Here is a 19933-nt window from a genome sequence, read left to right on the forward strand (position 1 = left end):
CACACAGTTTATCAACAGGGGAACTGAGAAACTTCCATACTGAAAAACCTGTCAGGACATGGCTGCTTCACACCTAGAAACTCACAAGGCAAAGAGCTGACAAAGCTGTTCCGCTTTCCATTTGCCCAGTGATTCATGGTGACCAAAAAACCCTGATGTAATAATACAGTATTCTATTTTTAGGGGAACAATGATGGCGTGATAGACCATCTTCACTACGGTTCTAACCAGGGGCGTAGGAATGAGTTTAACATTGGGGGGGACACATATCGGAAACCTGACAGATCCGGTATAATTTTATGGTGGGACAAATGCGCCTGTCTCCGATATTGGAGGGGACACGTCCCCTCCGTCCCCCCCGGTTCCTACGCCCTTGGTTCTGACCTAAAGCTGGGTCGACTGTGTGACAAGGTCATTTGGGCTGCTTTAAGTTGTATATAAGTCATCGAAGCAGATCACTGTATTTGAATGTAAACAGATCACAGGACGCTGGGGTCCGACCTATTTGAAATGACACCACGGAATTTGGATGTGTGCATCTTCCATCTTCCGTGCAAGCAGCCTCCCCTCATATGACCTATATTAAGCCCTCCTCATAATGTCTGTGGTTTGAACAGTACTATTGGTGTTGCAGCTAATCTGACGCAATATAATTTAACGTCACGTCAATTTATGTCATGTCATTATGTCATGACGTTATAAATGTATCTATATTAACCTAATTTGGAACCATTGAATATACTGATGTTACATTTTATGTTTATTTTCATATTGTTCAATGCCTGAAATGACATTGTTCAATGCCTGAAATGAGCCACTTTTAAAAAGGAGTAGTAGAAGATGAAGTGGTCTACTAATATATTTTGAGTACAGTGAAAGTATATTGAATGATTATTTAATCAGAGTGGTATTACATGTGCTATATAATATAGGCCTACGCTAAATAATACTGCAATTGCTATTGGAATAACATTGTAGGCCAACTTGCAATATCACCAATACACATTGACAATAGAATGATGTTTATTAATAATGCAGAATCATACTTTATGCATGCAATAAAAATAATGAACATTACTTCTGAACCAATCTCAAATAAAACATAAACCAAAACTAGGCCAGATGGCCTATAGAGGTTCTTGTAACACAATTTGCTCTTAGGGTTAAGAAATCTGAATAACCAAAGCAAGGTTGCATCGGTAGCTGTGTTGCAGTTTGCCGAGTCACGGGCCTAAAGGCAAGTTTAACCGCACGGAAGCTGAGGTATGATCGTGTGTGATAAAGATGATGATATCATCCCACAAGAAACGTATAACAACACCTTATAAGGAAAGGTTAAGGTCTATGAGAGTGATTTAGTCGATTAATAATTTTCCGTCTAATGAACCCAAACTAAATTTAACCTGAGATGTCAGGTACAAAGAAATATTACTCTTAGACATGTCGCATGGGTAAGATTTTAAGTTAATGCATGTGGTTGAATGATTCAACTTGTTGTATGCGCAATTCTCTTTAAACATGCTATTCTCATGACAATGCTAGCACAGCTTATGCTAAAGCACGTTATGATCCAAGCCCCTGGTCCGTTTTTAAAGGTCCCATGGCATGCTACTTTATGGATTCATATATATAGGTGTTAGTGGGCCTTTAATACAGTATTTGAAGACATTCAAGAAATTCTGCCTTGGTGCAGAATTACAGCCACAACGAGCCAGTCCCACAATGAGCTTTCCACAAACCTGCCATTTTTTAGAGGCGGGTCAAGGTGGAGGGTGGGGGTGTGGCCCTAAGCAGCTTGCGGCCACCATGCACTTGTGTTTAAAGTGGATGCATCGCAATGGCGAGGCGCACACAGCTTTTGGCCGTGTTCTGTAAATATTCCAGAACACTCCGAGTCCTGGAGCTCTATATCTAAATAATATCATATCATACATAGATATCTATATCATATAATATACATCATCATGGCCAAAAGCTGTGTGCGCCCCCAGACGATATTATGAATCTCAAACGACCGCTTTGGAGAACGCGCCTCTGGTTCTTCCACTTCCACATCAATCTGAAGTAGACTGTACTGCGACATGGAGGAGAAAGGGACTGCTGCCTGTGATTGTTTCCCGTGATTGTTTCCCGCCGGAGCCCCGGTGCCCGCTGCTACGAGGCACCACCACCGCTGCAGGGCAAAAACCTCCGCGGGGCAGTGGTGCCTCGGCGCTGCCCCGCTGCCTCGACAGTGGGCGGCGGGGCTCCGGCGGGGGACGATCGTGGTCAATCCCTCTCTCCTCCATGTCGTGGTTCATGTACTTCAGGGAGTCAAAGCCAAAGTTCCTTTCCCCCCCAATTCCTTCTCAACCACGGCTGAGATAACCCCCACTACGAGTCTCGTTGTGAAAATACCAGAGAGGTCAGAGAACCCGATGTGTTATGCGCCGTAACACTAACAGCAGAAGGGTTATCCAAATAACAAAGAAGTGTACAACGCTTGCATTACAGTGTGTGGATTAGCACACACACACACACACACACACACACACACACACACACACACACACACACACACACACACGGTGCTCGCACAGTCGTAGCTCATTGGGCAAAGCAGAGAAAGGGGAAGTAACATGTCCCGGTATAACGGCATACAGGGAAAAATTCCAAATCGGCGCGTCTGAGCTTTGTTTTTTCAAAGGCAGAGCAGGATAGCTAGTGCTCGTTTTACACCTGAGGCAATTTCTAGCTACTGGGGGACCATAGGCAGGCTAGGGGAACTCATATTAATGTTAGAAAACCTCATTAAGTGAATTGTTCATGCCATGGGACCAGTAAGCAGACTTGTGATTGATTGAATAATGGCGTTGATCGTTTAACTTTGACAGCAAGTTGTAGCGCCCCCTGTGGTCAAAGTGGTACTTAACCATTTGGAGACCTGCTTACACGTGGTTAAGTGGTCCAACTTTGACAACTGAATTGTCTTCAGAACGGTTGAAGTCATTGTTTAGTAACCAAATTCACTTTCCATAACAGATAATAATATTTCAATAAGTAATATAACAAAAGGACACAATATTTTTTACTATCTTAAGAATTGCTGAATGCACTGATATATGTCCATGATTTTGCGATAAGTTTTGTGTTGATGCATCATAAAAAAAAAACTTGACAATAGAATAAACTGAACTGACTAAATATTAATTCCTTTAAGTTCAATGTCAAGATTTAATTCACCTAGATTAGCCTAAATGAAACATTATGTCCAAATAACACTCACTACAATTCATTTAATTGAGTAGGCCTATATTAAACCCGAAGGAATTTGTTTTGCCCGGCGCAAATAAAAAAATAGATGAGAATAGAATAGAAGAAATAATTTTCTACACCAACAATACATTTTTTAGCGCGGGTGTATCGGTGTGTGGTTAGGGGGGTGGTTTCTCCTTCCTTATCGAGCCCTCTCACTTGACAAGTGACATCAACGGAGTTTCCCTGTTTGGAAATGTCGCGTTTAAAAGAGTGTACGGGAGCCAGTGTCGATCAATCAAGCACACAAATAGCGACAGGAGCACAGTCAGAGAGTCACAGCTCCTAAACACTCTTAAAACGTGTCAGAGAGAGCATTTGATACAGCCGACTTTACTACGTTGGGATAACCGTGAACAGTGCGGCGAACATAATGGACAGTGATTGCAGAGTGAAGATGGCAGCAGCGGAACCCTCGGAGCTCCAGGAGCCCCATCAGACCGCGGCGAGGACGCGGGCCGCCTGTCACTCAGGCTGGAAGTGTGGGGCAGCGCTGCTGGCCGTCGGGCTGTGTGTCGCCGGAGTCCTCTGCTTCACCTTGCACATCAAGGTAAGCCCATGAAACACATTCTGTGTGTGTGCGTGCGTGTGTGTGTGTGTGTGTGTGTGCGTGTGTGTGTGTGTGTGTGTGTGTGTGTGTGTGTATTGTGTATCCGGCACAGGGCGACAATCATACGGAGATCTAACTCTTTTTCTCTCTCGTTTTTATTTTAGGAGGCACAGGAGCAAAGCCATACATCGGAAATGAATGGTAAGAATTATTCCTTCATTTGGTCCATTGCTGAATGTCTTATTTCTTTTGCCAGTCTGGAGTTGAGTTATGCTTTATCCTAAAGAATCGTTCGTCTCTTTTTCAGGTCTCACCCGAAATCTAAGGCAGATATCAAGTAGCGTGAGGGCTGCCATTCATCTGGAAGGTAAGCGCCTTCCTCCCATCACCTATAGTGTTCCCATGTTCCCAGTGGAACCTGCAGCCCCCCCCAGTGGTACGACCCAGGGTTTGGTGAGCGGGTTCCATGGGGGAATTCTGCTTTGTTATAGCTACAAACGTAAACCGGGGACGTGAAATAGGACTTTGAGGATCTTCTTGAATATATAATGTAATGTGTAATATATATCATGTATATTTGTTGCTGCTGAGCAGTCTAAACCACAGAGAGATGTAGCCTATATATATATATATATATATATAATATAGAATGATGCTAAAGGACCGTAGCTGTTGAGTTTAAGGAAGACACGTGGTCCAGACTGAGACCCATTTGGCCTCAGACGGGTTGAGTGGGCGGACTGAGGGCACGTTGGGACACTGGCCTGCCCGGCTGATGTTCTCCCATCGCCATCGCCCTCGTGGTCCCAGGGCCCTGGTCATTCACTGGCCTAAACATGCGGTCCTTTCCCCCCCCCAGAACAGCCTTAATAACATGCATCCCCCTGTGTCCACCTCACAGGCGTGTACAACCAGTCGCTGAGCAGCTCTGTGCAGTGGGAGACCAACGTGGACCAGTACCACTCGGTGGGCGGGCTGCGGCTGGAGGACAACGAGGTGGTGGTCCCGGCCAACGGCCTCTACTTTGTGTACAGCCAGGCCTCCTTCCAGCTCAGCTGCCAGGCGCAGGACCACAAGCGGGCAGAGATGGTGCACCTGACCTACATGGTGGACCGATGGTCCGACTCGTACTCCGACAGCCCCGAGGACTACGAGACCATCCTGCATTCGGGCCACACCGCCTGCCAGCAGGCGCCCCCCGGTGGCGCGGGGACCAGGGCGGGGGGGAAGTGGTTCAGCGCCGTGTACGTGGGCGCCGTGTTCCAGTTGAACGCCGGGGACCGGCTCAAGACCGTGGTCAGCAAGAAGTTTCTGCCCAGCGTGGTGTCGAGGAACGGCAAGACGTTCTTCGGGGTGTTTGCTCTGTGAGTCGACCCCGTATGCACGGTGGATGCGTGAGGGAGAGCGTTGAAAAGACATCAAGAACAAAAGGCTTGAACGAGGAGTTGGGTGAAAGGGGTCGTTATGGCGAGCACTTGATGGGGTGGATTCAGAGCGATGGACGTTTGTCTTAAAAAATCACTTTGAACCGAAGCAATTTTAAAGCAATTCAGGCCTACAGTGACACAATGTACCATAGGCCTACAACTTAGAGCTCTATTGTTATAATGAATGTACCATGTACAACCGTCTCTCTGTAAAATGTTTACAGACATAAATCCGTAATGCCAAGAAACATGGCACATTTTGATATGAATGTATAATAATGAATGTGGTGCTTTCTCACTAAGAGTCCTAATATATATATTTTTTATCGGTTTACAATTTACAGTACAATTTAAGACTTTTAATTTATTTTGGTGTTTTAAATTATTATCAATTTATTTAATGCATTATATTTATTATTTATTATTTATGAATGCCTATTTATGATTTATGAATGACTATTTATCACGTGTTCTTTATTTATATATGATTTGATCTATTTTTGTAATATCTTTTTATGCGGCAGGACTTTTTATTGAAAATTAAAGACAATAAAAAACTTCAATGAATTTTGCAGCTCATTTCTTTGTGCAAATATGAAAGCCATGGTACCCATGCCATTACACACATTAGATAAGGGCATCTTCAAGAGACCCCTGCAGTCTCAGTGCTCTGTTCCCTGAGTGACAGTGACTTCCTCTAATGCGATAATGAGCCTGGATTGAACCATGGGTCTGTTCTAATGCTGAGAAGAGTCTAATGTACCAAGGAGCCACAACCAAGACACACTTCAACCCAGCATGAAGGCACCCAATTATAGACTGGGTACCCCCAGCCCATTCTTCCGGCGATTTGAAATCGCCCTGCAGAAGGGTCTGGAGAAGAGCAATAGATTTCTTTCTGCTTCCGATACGTTTTTGCGGGAGACAATCACCAAGCTGGCGTTTCCCCCTGGCGTGCTATTGGCTGGTTTAACACAATGACGACAGCGAAGCGACGGCAAGCAGCCAATTGCGTACAGAATCGTTTGAACTGGGCCGTTGATCACGCCTCTTGTGCTGAAGAAAATGACAGCAGCCTCCCTAGGCCAACGTGCAATCTACGATTGAGCTTGGTCTGGCAATTGCCAGCCGACCACCATAAGGCTGGCGCCATGTTGCAATGATCGAGTGAGGGCGCTGATTGGCTACTTTTGTGATCTGTGTACTTTCTCAAGATTCAGATCATTACGTATGGTATGGACCCTTTGATGTATTAACATGGTGTTGATCTATATTTTGCCTGGTCGGTGAAAGAGGACAGAGAGTGTCTGGCAGCCTAAAGATGGAACAACTGTCTACTAGTTGTTTGGGAGAGAAGATGTCCCTGATATTTGAAAATAGACAATTCAAAGACGGTCTTAAAAGCAAGAAAAGGAAATGTGCATTCTACCTTCGAACTGCCCAAACAGCCGTTAAACTGAGGTTTGCGGTAGTCATGTTCACCGCGTTTTCTCCTGGTGTGAGTGCATGTCGGTGATTAGATCGTAGAGGCTTGGTGGGCGACAATGAAATGGCAACCAACATTTCAGGGTGAAAAAGGGAAAACGGAAACTCTCAACACTTGCGTACAGCCCCTGTAACGGTGAAGGCTCTTTGTAATCCCCTGTTCTAGCAGGAGAAATTCTGTATATGGGCTTCAAATAATGCAGTCGTGAAAATCGTTAAGTCTTTATAAAAAACACACACATCGGGCTGGTAATGGAGATTTCCATAAGACATGTTTTTCTCAAGACACTAAGACGCTGTAAGCTCTCAGTCATTATCTATTGTTGCCAGTTGGCACCGTGCTCCTCTGCCTTGGGTTGGGGGACATGGACAGCCTTGGCTAATTCATAGCTATACCATGAGCTCCATCCTAGATGGCTGAGGGAGTAGGGCCTTCCTGTTTGCAGTGGGGCCCTTAAAGGCGTTCCCCTGCTGTAACCCTGGAGGAGGCCCCTGTTCGGGGCTCACTCCAGCGCTTTAACCATGTGCGCTGGTCGTGTTGAAGGCCTCTCTGTGCAGAGACAGCTTTTCTTTTATACTTTCTTATCATTTTTGCAATGAACTCTTTCAGTTTACTCTTAGTTACGTTTTGAATACATTTCAAAAAATTCCCCCAACAGGCACCATATGGTACAAGTGGGCTGATCTCAGATGAAGTTCCCCTGTTTAACTACTCCAGCGGTTCACACATTTTAGTCAAGAATAAAACTGAAATGCACCCTAGCTTTGCAAGACCCAAAATAACTGTTCAACTGTAGAATACATGAGCGTTTTCTTTCCCTTTCAGTATTCAAACTCGTTGTCATGTGACAGTATCATTCTTCAATAATGTAATATAATAATATTATTGTGATAATAGTGTTGTACTGTAAAATCTTTGGTAATAGTGTAAATGAAATATTTCCGGATGAAATGTCGAGAGTCGTTTTAACAGTGCACCCTAACAGAACAGCATCACGTCTTTCTAGTCTTTCACTCTCTATGCAGTAGGGGAGGTCACAGTTTCAGAAACGCATTCTGTTGGCCTTTTAGACTCTCAAGAGAGGCTTTTTTCTCCCCAGGATGGCATTGAAAATCACTTTTCGATAAAGGTTTACATTAATAAAAAGCACATTTTATCTGGTTAGATGGTTGAGGTATGATGAGGTTAAAAATGGTTAAGTTTAGGTATTAGGTTGCAAATGGTAAAATTAAGTAAGCTTTTTGGTTAGAGAGATGGTTAGAGAGAAGTACAAATATGTATACGTTTAGGTATTAGGTTAGAGATAGCTAAGTTTAGGTATTAGGTTAGAGATGGTTAGGCTTAGGCATTAGGTTATAGTTGGTTCAGTTTAGGTATTGGGTTATAGATGGTTAAGATTACGTTTTAGGTTATAGTTGGTTCAGTTTAGGTCTTAGGTTAGAGATGATTAAGTCGAAGTATTAGGTGAGAGATGGTTAAGTTTAGAGTTTGGGTTTGGGTATGTTTAGGTCCTTTTTAGATATTTGGAAGTTCAGTCATTAGCTACGGTTTGTGTTTCATCATGTTCCATGCAGTATTCTTGAGTTACCCATGAGTTTAATTTGCCACTCTAGGAAAAATAAACTAGCGTTCCGAAGGCACTGGCATGGAAAACTAGGGCCCTAGAAATGCTGACTAAGAATGGTGGTGCTGAAAACGCAGCTTCCTCTATTGCAGTGACTGGGGCCTACTTCTGCTAACAGAGAGAATACTATGATGAGTAGGGTTAAGGAACCAGATAGCTCAGCGCTAACCAGCTTTGCAGAAGAGGTGAGTGACTTCACCAAAGGGTGTAAAGAAAACTTCCTGGCTGGCAAATATAAAGAATGGTAATAGATTTTAGACGTCATAAAAGTGAGATCCCTAAAAGCATTGTTAATGACAAACCAATTAAGAGGATTAGTAGCTACAAAAACCTAGGAATTGAAATTGATGACCAACTCAAATTTGAGATATGTACTATGTCTAAGGTAAAAAAAATTACAACAGCAGATGTTTTTTTTTACAGATACTTAGTGATCATACCCACCTCTTATCTAGGTTGCAACTCAGAAATTGTGGCAGCAACAGGCTGCTGCAGAGGTCAATTAAAACCAAAGGGTTAAGCGTGTCATTTGTCCCCTCTGCTATTAGACTTTTCAATGAAAGGCACGGGTCAAGACAATGAATTGTATTGTCCACTCTTGCAAAACTGTGTTTTTCTTTTTTTATTTTTAATTCAATTTGGAATGTTGTTTTAAGCCTGTGTGTTTCAAGCCTGCTACTGGTTGACTGAAGTGTAATTGGGGGAGGTTGGGAGTTTGTATTCATACCTAACTATTTATTCCTAAATGTTGTTGTTAATGTGTGTATGTGTGTGTGTGTGTGGGGGGGTGTGTATGTGTGTGTGTGTGTGTGTGTGTGTGTGTGTGTAGGGAGGGCTACCTATTTGAATGCCTATGTGTCTTAAATGTGCTGCACTTTGACCAAACAAATTTCCCAACTCTGGGATAATAAGGTATACTTTGACAGTTGGTGTAAAGAGCAAATAAGTGATAATCCAAGGGACACAGCTCCAACAGAACATCAAGATCTAGCAAAACCCTTTCCTCACCTAAAACAACCAGATTGGGTGCTTTTGTGTCTGTACCACGAAGAAGAGGTGTTTTCTGCGGCTTATTTACTGAGTCTTATTAAGAGGGATTTTTGGAACAAATTTGCTCGGCCAACCCAACCCCCACACTTATGGATGGAGGCTACCGGTGAAATTTGCCCAATTAGATATAAGATGCGTGAGATACATGGATCAGAGAGGAAGGGGGCCCACAGAGAATGCTTTTGAATAGGGCCGAGACTTTTGTGCTACACCTCTGGCTGCAAGGGAGTAAATGTAAGACGTGTGTGATAACTCATTTCAACTGGAAAAGGACTTTATGACACATCGCTTCACACCTCCAATGAGTTTTGAATACAGTGTCAACACAATGCCTCACACTTTGTAATCTTTGACTCGGAATTCATTTGTAAGATTATGTCATATGCCTTTTATTGTATCTTTAGGCCATTCATTATAATAGTATGATATATAGACCACATTGATTGTTTTTTTTTAATCATACTATTCTAAACATTGTGGCTCAATAACATCGACATATATGGTAATTTAATGCGTTGTACGACTTTTAAGTTTTAGGTAGGTTACTACATAGTGTGATATATTGCAGGTAATGCCAAATCGTCTCATCCATTTCAACCAAAAAAATTGCTTCAAAGTTAGTCAGGTGTCTAAGAACTAGAAACAATCAGTTTCGGCCTAAGGGAAACCCCCTCAAGTCTCATGGCCTGGTGGTTTGTGGTGTGTACTTTTCCGGATGTTTAGAGTCTTACACAAGACACCTAAGCCTCCTGCTGGTTTATCTGTGATTCTGACTGTGTGGAAAAGATGTGACTGTACTGCAAAAGCCCCGACTGGGCCTCCTGCGCTACTACGTGATCTGGTAGCCCACGCCACTCTGAATACCACACCTATTGGAAAGATCCATTACTGCAGCACATAGTGAAAACCCCACTACCTTGTAGGGGGCCGGCAGTGTGGTCCAGTTTAACCAAGATTCAGAACAGTCGATTCCTGCTGAATGCATCGTTGGCGTCCAGGAGGGACGTCCGCTGGGTTTGCATGTGCCTTCCGTTAGCCGCCTCCATTGGCGTGCAGAGCTAAATCCAGTAGCCTAGCTCCTGTTCGTGTGAGGGGAATACACTTTAATTTCTTTCCAAAGATTCTAGTCTGAATTTATATTTATAGATACAGTATCTCGGCATAGCCTTTAAAGCTCAAAAACGCATAGCTGTAATCCTTACATCATTAAAAACTATAAATATTCATGACAACATTCTGCAAAAAAAAGGACTTTTATTCATTTTCTTAGCATTTCAAATAATCTCCGACGTTATGAATTAGCATATAGAAATATATTTCAAATACGGTACCACACAAGATACAGCTGGTAAACGCATGTTCAAGGATATAAATACTGCCTAATCTTCACCATGTACATTATCATCAACATTGTGCATACTTCTCATCTGTACGGATGCCACTATTATATCTGCCATTGTTGACTGTTGAAATGCCTTACAGCAGAGATAGTTTACAAACGTATATTATTTACAAAGGACGACTTGAGATTGTCTGTCGGACGAGTCCTATGCTTCCTCCAAACAGCCCAAATTGCCTCCTTCTTCATTCCTAAGTGCTTGGAAGGAACTCCAACTTATTCACAGTCATATAACAAGTTGTTTCTACCACACACACACGCATGTAACACCAGGCTGCTACGCTAGAGTCAAGCTAGAGGAAATCCTAGGCCTTGAAGAGGCCGTCCAGTACACTGATATACAGCCAGAGGGATGGAGAGACCGTCCAGTACACTGATATACAGAGGGATGGAGAGACCGTCCAGTACACTGATATACAGAGGGAGGGAGAGACCGTCCAGTACACTGATATACAGAGGGATGGAGAGACCGTCCAGTACACTGATATACAGAGGGATGGAGAGACCGTCCAGTACACTGATATACAGAGGGATGGAGAGACCGTCCAGGTCACTGATATACAGAGGGAGGGAGAGACCGTCCAGTACACTGATATACAGAGGGATGGAGAGACCGTCCAGTACACTGATATACAGCCAGAGGGATGGAGAGACCGTCCAGTACGCTGATATACAGAGGGATGGAGAGACCGTCCAGTACACTGATATACAGCCAGAGGGATGGAGAGACCGTCCAGTACACTGATATACAGAGGGATGGAGAGACCGTCCAGGTCACTGATAAACAGGGATGGAGAGACCGTCCAGTACACTGATATACAGAGGGATGGAGAGACCGTCCAGGTCACTGATATACAGAGGGATGGAGAGACCGTCCAGTACACTGATATACAGAGGGATGGAGAGACCGTCCAGTACACTGTGTACAGAGGGATGGAGAGACCGTCCAGTACACTGATATACAGAGGGATGGAGAGACCGTCCAGTACACTGATATACAGCGCGAGGAATGGAGAGATGTCCAGTAAACTGATATGCAGAGGGAGGAGAGACCGTCCAGTACACTGATACATAGCGCGAGGGATGGAGAGACCGTCCAGTAAACTGATATACAGCCAGAGGGATGGAGAGACCGTCCAGTAAACTGATATACAGCCAGAGGGATGGAGAGACCGTCCAGTGCACTGATATACAGAGGGATGGAGAGACCGTCAAGTACACTGATTAACAGAGGGATGGAGAGGCCGTCCAGTCCACTGATACACAGAGGGATGGAGAGACCGTCCAGGTCACTGATTAACAGAGGGATGGAGAGACCATCCAGTCCACTGATACACAGAGGGATGGAGAGACCGTCCAGGTCACTGATTAACAGAGGGATGGAGAGACCATCCAGTCCACTGATACACAGAGGGATGGAGAGACCGTCCAGGTCACTGATTAACAGAGGGATGGAGAGGCCGTCCAGGTCACTGATTAACAGAGGGATGGAGAGACCATCCAGTACAGTGATTAACAGTGGGATGGAGAGACCGTCCAGGTCACTGATACACAGAGGGATGGAGAGGCCGTCTCCAGAGGGATGTGTTGAGAGGTGCTGATGACCTGGCGTTGGCACTGTTCACATGGCATTGTGATGTGTGATGGACACTGTCTGTACCGGGCTGTGGACCACAACAGGTTGGAGAGCCACAGTAACATTAATACTGTCAAAAACAGTCACTGAGGAACCAAAATAAAAGTTTCTGGAAAGTTTCTGGAGAATTGTACTTTTTCAGAAAACAAGTAGAAATCTCCTTATGTCATCACACTAAGAAAAAGGAGCTAAGCAAAGAGGCAGAGAAAGCAAAACCAATTAGACCCGTCTGAGGTTCACAAGGGGATTTTGGGTGACATGTAAAAGCATCCATTCCTCTTCGTTATCCACTGTTAAAAAACAATGAGGTCTTTCTAAAACAGAGGTACCTGTAGAGGCCATACCGCTCCGCAGGGATGGAAGGAAGAGTCACTCTTCAGCACAAGACCCAGGGTTTAAACAGGAAGCCAAAGAAGATCAGCCCTCATCAGTACATAACTAGGGTCCGGTGCCATGACATGTAGAGCTTGGTTCAGCCACGAGGACGCTGGCCATGTGGGTAGGACAGTATGCTGGTCTATGCTGACGCACACATTGAGTTTTGGCAAAGTGATCGATGATCGAGGGAGAAGAGAGAGCTGGTAAAAACAACAGCTGTGAACAAGATTCACCACCAAGAAATTGAAAGGGGTTTGATTGATGCTTCCACAGAGCCACGTCCAGTGGCACGCCTCCAGCCCACTTGACACAGGGCCGCAGCTGCCCTCAGCCACGCCCCTCCCAATGAGCCAAGACCCCCCCATGAGCCAAGACCCCCCCATGAGCCAAGACCCCCCCATGAGCCCGGAGCCACCACGTTCTCCCTTTACCGCCACAGAGGAGGCCATTCGGTGAGTGAACCACGACACGTCTCTTTGAACAGAGATAATACAGACAAATCTCACACACATCAACATCTTTAACCCTGACAACAGCTTGACAGGACGCCTCGATGCTGAGGACATCCTCAGCATCGAGGGGCAGCTTACCCGTTCCGTAAGCTGCAGTGGGCCGTGGGCCCTTTGGCACAGTCAGAAGCACTATCCTCCCACACCAGGATACAGGGCTTAGGGTAAACATCATGTAATGACACACACTCGCTGATGAATAAGAGATACTACCTCCTCTGATTCGGATTGGTCGAGCAACGGGGTGAGAGCACGGCCACAGAGGCTGACGGCAGAGCAAGCTTTGGGATTGGACGATGTGAGCAGGCCGACGCCCTTCTCTTGGAAAGCAATCGATGAGCAGTAAATTGTGGCACACTTTTTGTGATCTCCACTCCGAGTGAGCGCGCGAGGGAGCGGAGAGAGTCTGGTCATGTATGGAAGTAAATCTGTGCAATCAGATTTTGAAAATAAAAAGCCATTGAATTATAAGCACTGAATATTTATGCATTGAAATAACGTATCTAGATTTTTTGCCTCTGAATATAAGTGCTCTCGTTGGAAAGTGGGCAGCGGGCTTCAGATCGCCCCAGCACCACACCAAACGTAGGCAAAGGGACCTCGGATCGCATCAAATTGGTGCCCTAATAAATTGGTCTCCCTAACCTACTCCAATTACCCTTACGCTGCAGGTAAATCCAGACAGGTTACTGCATCACACACATTTCACATACAGGCATTAGCTCATAGTTTATTTCATACTGAAGAACTAAAACTAAAACGGTGTGCATTCTATCAAAAACATAAATAAAAGATAAGATCCCCCCCCCCTCGATATTAAATGTGCTTAATAAATACATTTCATTTACTTTGATTATCATTTTACAGACCGATACAATGGATAGGGCGTTTAGTAAGGTCCACCACCGTTGCTTCTCTCCCCATAAAAAGCTAGTCAGTGTTTAATGACGTTGATTTACCTCTGAGCATTTCCTATTATAGGCTACTGTGTAAAATGGTGTTTAGAATTAACGCTTGTATCAAGAAAGAAAGAACCGCTCTCCTTGCTTGACCGCGATCTAGCATCTAGGATGGATTGCTCTTCCTTGGGTCACCGGATGTTAACACTGAATTTCATACATCAAAAATGAAAAATAAATGTGAAATTGATTTGTTGAAAAAGGTAAAGAGTTATATTCAGAGGCGAAAAATCCGGATAGGTTAATTCAATGCATAAATATTCAGTGCTTAGAATTCAATGGCTTTTTATTTTCAAAATCCGATGGCACAGATTTACTTCCATAGTCATGGGTGCAAAGTCTTCATCCGGGCCAATCGCAGCCGCCGATCAAGTTCAATGAAAACAGAAACCCCTATTGTTATCGTCATGCGACCGGGATACGCAAGCGGTAGAAACAGTTTTTTTTTTGTCATTTTATCGGAACAAAGACAATTTCACCATCCAACTCGAAGCCTAGCCTCCTCCCTCCCCCGCCCCACCTGAGGCTCCGCCCGGACCCCTGCCGCGGGGGGGCGGGGTCACTTGTAGAGCAGCTGCAGGCGGCCGGTGTGGCAGTTGTTGCGGCCCATCTTGGCGTCGGCGGTCTGGTAGAGGCTGGTGGCGGTGGAGAAGGAGGGCGGCAGCGGGGCGTGGTTGTCTGTGGAGGGGGCGGGGTAGCCGGGCGGAGGCACCAGGGACTTGGGGTCGGAGGGGTGGTGGCACTGGGGGGACTGGGAGCTGTGGTTCTGGTTGCTGGCGGCGACCGTGGCGCTGGCGGCGGAGGGGCGCCGCCGGGAGCGCAGTGCCTGGCGCTCCGTCAGCTGGCTCCGCAGCTCCGACACGCGCTCCTCTTTCTGCAGAGGGGCGGGGCTCGGGTTAGAGGTCACACATCAGGCTGCTTAAGGGTTAATTGTTGCCTTTTGGGGTTACTACTAGAATAGGGTTTACATGTCTGTATGTTTGAAATACCCCTTATTGTTCTCACACTGTTCATTACTGTGAAACCAAATACAGCGTATTTTCAAAAACGTTCTGTTTAGTATCGTGACGCTTTGAGGCCCCCCTCCCGAGTAGCCCAGTCTCCTGTGATTGGTCAGCACGCCCACTCTGTTGCGATTGGTGGAACGCGAATTGATCAGCCAATTCAACCCCCCGAGACGTTGTAAACACTGCGGGTAGCCGGGAGGTGAGACTACTGCACTTCAGCACCGCCCACTGCCTGGTCTGAAGTCTCACTATAACGGGAGTAAAGTTTGAGCGCAAACAAGCAGTTTCACACACTTATTGAAGGGGGTTCTCGGTGGAAGCAAATACTCCCCCTGGCTCAGACTTAGATTTTTCTTGCTTAGCAGACCTAAAACATGTACACATACGTCATTAAAAAGTCTAAAGCAAAGGGAAAAGTTGAAAAACCATTAAACTGTGTGTCTTACTTCTTTTGACCGCACCTGCTGTTATACTTTGTTTTCTTTTTCCCTTTCTCTCTACCTTGTTATCTCTGTCTCCTAACGTTGTATTGTGCACAGTCAGGGGGACTGTGATGAACAGCTGATCCCTGTTTAATTGGTCTTGACTTCTGTCTCGCTGTATTTCCTCTGGATAGATCACCTCACCTTCTGAACCCACAACACGCTATCCAAGCCAGTACAGCAATGCTTTGTCTTGATATCATGTGACATGCAACAGTAAGAGACATGTCTTGTGACCATAAGAAATATGTCATATCATGCCATGTGGTTTCAAGCATGGGGAAGAGGGGGGTAGAGTGGACCAATGGGAGGGGGCTACAGTGGACAAAAGGGAGGGGGCTACAGTGGACCAATGGGAGGGGGCTACAGTGGACCAATGGGAGGGGGCTACAGTGGACCAATGGGAGGGCGGCGTCACCTCCTGGATGATCTTCTGCAGCTCCTTGTTCTCCCTCTCCAGCTGCCGGGACTTCTCCTCGTCGTTGTTGTTGGTGGACGAGCCGGTCTTCATGGTCTCCTGGGCGTCCGACTGCCACTCCCCTCGGGTGATCAGACGGCGCATCTACACACACAAACACACACAGGCACACAGGCACACACACAGGCACGGCCACCATCACACAGGCATGCATACACACACACACACACACACATACACACACACACACACAGGCACACATACACACACACACACACACACACACACACACACACACACACACACACACACACACAGGCACTCACACATACACACACACATCACACAGGCATGCATGCACAGACAGACACACACAATCGCATGCAAAGACACAAACACACTCTCACAAATGCACAGACAGACACACACACACGCATAGACACAAACAAACACACCCACATTCATACACAAACAACGTTGTTGCTTAATGACAGTGTATACTTGACCGTAAACGTAGACTTTGGTTTTTCATTGTCTGAATAAATGCAATGGGTCAGTGTCAAAATGGCAGCCAATGACATTTTTTTGAATTACAATCACGCAAGTCACACACTCACACACACACTAACAGCGACTGATTGGAAAGAATTGGTGATACCATAGCTAAATATCAATGCAGACAGGGCAGGGCGTGGGCAATCTGCCCTGTGATTGGGCAATTTATATCTATTGGCTGGGACCAGTCGAATCCACCGCTTATGATGAAAGGCAATTCATTACAGCTGACGCTTCATATGCTGGGCTCACATGGAGAGAGAGGAGGGTGGGGGGGGCTGGGAGCCCTCTCCTGATTTGGAAGGGGGGGGCGATCTGCGGTAGCCAATCAAATGCAAGCTAGACTCTCGGGGTGGGGGGGGGGGGGGCTTTACCTCCTGCTCCATAAGGGAGCATTCTAGCCTGATTGCAATCAGCATGGTCCTGTTACTGCCGAAAGTACTGCAGTAACATGGCATGTTATAGGTAACCAGCCAATGTTAATGAGGTTATTTCCACTTCTATTTTCACGCCTCACCAGACACCAAACCTTACAGCCCAAACAATCTAAACTGGCCTATTCAAAGATAATTATATTAATGGAATTGAATTTGCAGTTACAAACTTTAGCGTGATAAAAAATAGAACCGCCACCTTAGGTTTCTACATGTTCGGTTGACATTTTAAATTGACAGTCTGCTGTCAATTTAATAATAAGCCAACCCAATTATTAACCAAAACCCTAGGCCCTCCTAATATAAAACAATATTTTATATAGTACACTAGCCTCCTATAACCCTAGACCCTACTAGTAAATAGTAGACTATATTATACAGTACACTAGCCTCCGATAACCCTATAACTTACCAGTATATAGTAGACTATATTATATAGTACACTAGCCTCCTATAACCCTATAACTTACCAGTATATAGTAGACTATATTATATAGTACACTAGCCTCCTATAACCCTATAATCTACCAGTAAATAGTAGACTATATTATACAGTTCACTAGCCTCCTATAACCCTATAATCTACCAGTAAATAGTAGACTATATTATACAGTACACTAGCCTCCTATAACCCTATAATCTACCAGTAAATAGTAGACTATATTATATAGTACACTAGCCTCCTATAACCCTATAACTTACCAGTATATAGTAGACTATATTATATAGTACACTAGCCTCCTATAACCCTATAATCTACCAGTAAATAGTAGACTATATTATATAGTACATTAGCCTCCTATAACCCTATAACTTACAAGTATATAGTAGACTATATTATACAGTACACTAGCCTCCTATAACCCTATAATCTACCAGTAAATAGTAGACTATATTATATAGTACACTAGCCTCCTATAACCCTATAATTTACCAGTATATAGTAGACTATATTATATAGTACACTAGCCTCCTATAACCCTATAATCTACCAGTAAATAGTAGACTATATTATATAGTACACTAGCCTCCTATAACCCTATAATCTACCAGTATATAGTAGACTATATTATATAGTACAGTAGCCTCATATGACCCTGAAGCATAAAGCCTGCTACTTTAGATGAATCTCAAATCAGCCCTAGATTAAACTCTTCTGCTCTTTTCTGCTCTCTCTCCCTGCAGTGCGTTTAACAACACATAAAGAGCGCTCTGTTGTCCTGATCCTCCATTAATTACAATACTTCAAGGTCAAACTGGTGCCAAGTGAGAAATAATTGCATGCACAGTCATGAAGTCACACACACACACACACACACACACACACACACACACACACACACACACACACACACACACACACACACACACACACACAGACCGACCGACAGACAGACAGACAGACGCACAGATAGACAGATACACACACACACACACACACACAGACACAGAGACACACACACACACAGAGACACACATACACACCTTGGGGACGAAGAGCACCACCAGGGTGATGTAGACGGAAAAGACAATGGCGAGCGAAGCGAAGGCGAAGGAGGCGTCCTGCTGCGAGGTCAGGATCATGGTGACCGGGGCGGTGATCATACACAGCACCTGGGGAGCACCACACCAAACATCCCCGTCACTAGGGGCCCTCACTGGCCACACTGGGACAGTGGGTGTTACGTGTGCGGCCGTTTTCCTGTGTCTTCCTGTGTTCTCCGTAGGTCTCACGCCATTGGCTGTTCCTCCACCATCGTCCAACCCCCTGTCCAATCTGGGAGCTGTCTGATGGCCAATCAGTGTCATCAGGCCTTGATAACCTGCACCTGCCTGTCGCCATTGTAACACGCCATTGTCTGCCTGTTTGTTGGCTGTGTCATGCTGTTGCCTTTGTTTTTGAGATGCCATAGGGGTTTAGGTGAATAGGTAAGATACCCTTGGGTGTACACTACCATCACATAGTTTTTCCTCTGTTATTACATCAGGTTAGAAGCGGGTCCACCCTCTGTATGTATTAGCTAGGTTGTATGTGTGCACTAGTTAGTTGTCACTTTATCTTGTTTTCTTTGATTTGGCTCCGCTTATAGTTCCCTATTCCCCTTGGCGGAATGCTCGCCAAATAAATACCTATGTAACTAGTTTGCTGTTGTGCCATGCGTTATTGTTCTCCCAGTCAGTCCAACAGTTACATGTGTTATGGTTCCCCTACTTCCCCCCTAGACGTAGCAAGCGAACATCCTGGAGCCGTAACAGTGGGTCAGAGACACACCACCATGTGTCACTAGGTGTGGAGTTGAGGGAGGGGGGGAGAGAGAGAGAGAGAGAGAGAGAGAGGGAGAGAGAGGGAGAGACGGAGAGAGGGAGAGACTGAGACTGAGAATGAGACTGAGAGAGGGAGAGACTGAGACTGAGACTGAGACTGAGAGAGGGAGAGGCTGAGACTGAGACTGAGATGGAGAGAGGGAGACAGACAGTGAGAGACTGAGAAAAGAAAGAGACAGAGAGAAAGAGAAGAGAAGAGAGACAGAGACAGGGAGAAGGAGAAGGAGAGAGACATACAGGGACAAAGACAGAAAGTCGGTGAGGGACAGGAGGCAATGTAAGCGGTTGGATGGTTTGGGTGGAGGTCTACAATCAATAGGATGTGATCAATGATCTGCAATTCCTTCATCCCTGTTATTCAGTGAAAAAAAATGAATGCAGATTTTCCTTTTTCTTTGCA

At 45.1% G+C, this 19933-nt stretch overlaps 2 protein-coding genes across 2 annotated transcripts in view; one reads left to right on the forward strand and one right to left on the reverse strand.

Moving 5' to 3' along the window:
• Window positions 1–3667: 3667 nt before the first annotated feature.
• On the forward strand, window positions 3668–5341 carry tnfa (tumor necrosis factor a (TNF superfamily, member 2); the record flags this gene model as incomplete). The annotated part of the gene is made up of 4 exons (XM_079749799.1): window positions 3668–3844; window positions 4009–4045; window positions 4152–4211; window positions 4746–5341. 4 exons carry the CDS (start codon window positions 3668–3670, stop codon window positions 5210–5212), a joined length of 741 nt encoding a protein of 246 aa, XP_079605925.1. The 3' UTR covers window positions 5213–5341.
• Window positions 5342–14871: 9530 nt separating this feature from the next.
• gabbr1b (gamma-aminobutyric acid (GABA) B receptor, 1b) overlaps window positions 14872–19933 on the reverse strand; it is a gene marked incomplete at both ends in the record, with an annotated part of 52217 nt that continues 47155 nt past the window's right edge. Inside the window, 3 exons of the mRNA XM_079750105.1 lie at window positions 14872–15186; window positions 16220–16363; window positions 18694–18822. Of these exons, the coding sequence (XP_079606231.1) occupies window positions 14872–15186; window positions 16220–16363; window positions 18694–18822 (588 nt within the window). The remainder of the gene's footprint in view (window positions 15187–16219; window positions 16364–18693; window positions 18823–19933) is intronic.

This window comes from Pollachius pollachius, assembly GCF_949987615.1.
Source record: "Pollachius pollachius genome assembly, chromosome: 13".
Taxonomy (NCBI): domain Eukaryota; kingdom Metazoa; phylum Chordata; class Actinopteri; order Gadiformes; family Gadidae; genus Pollachius; species Pollachius pollachius.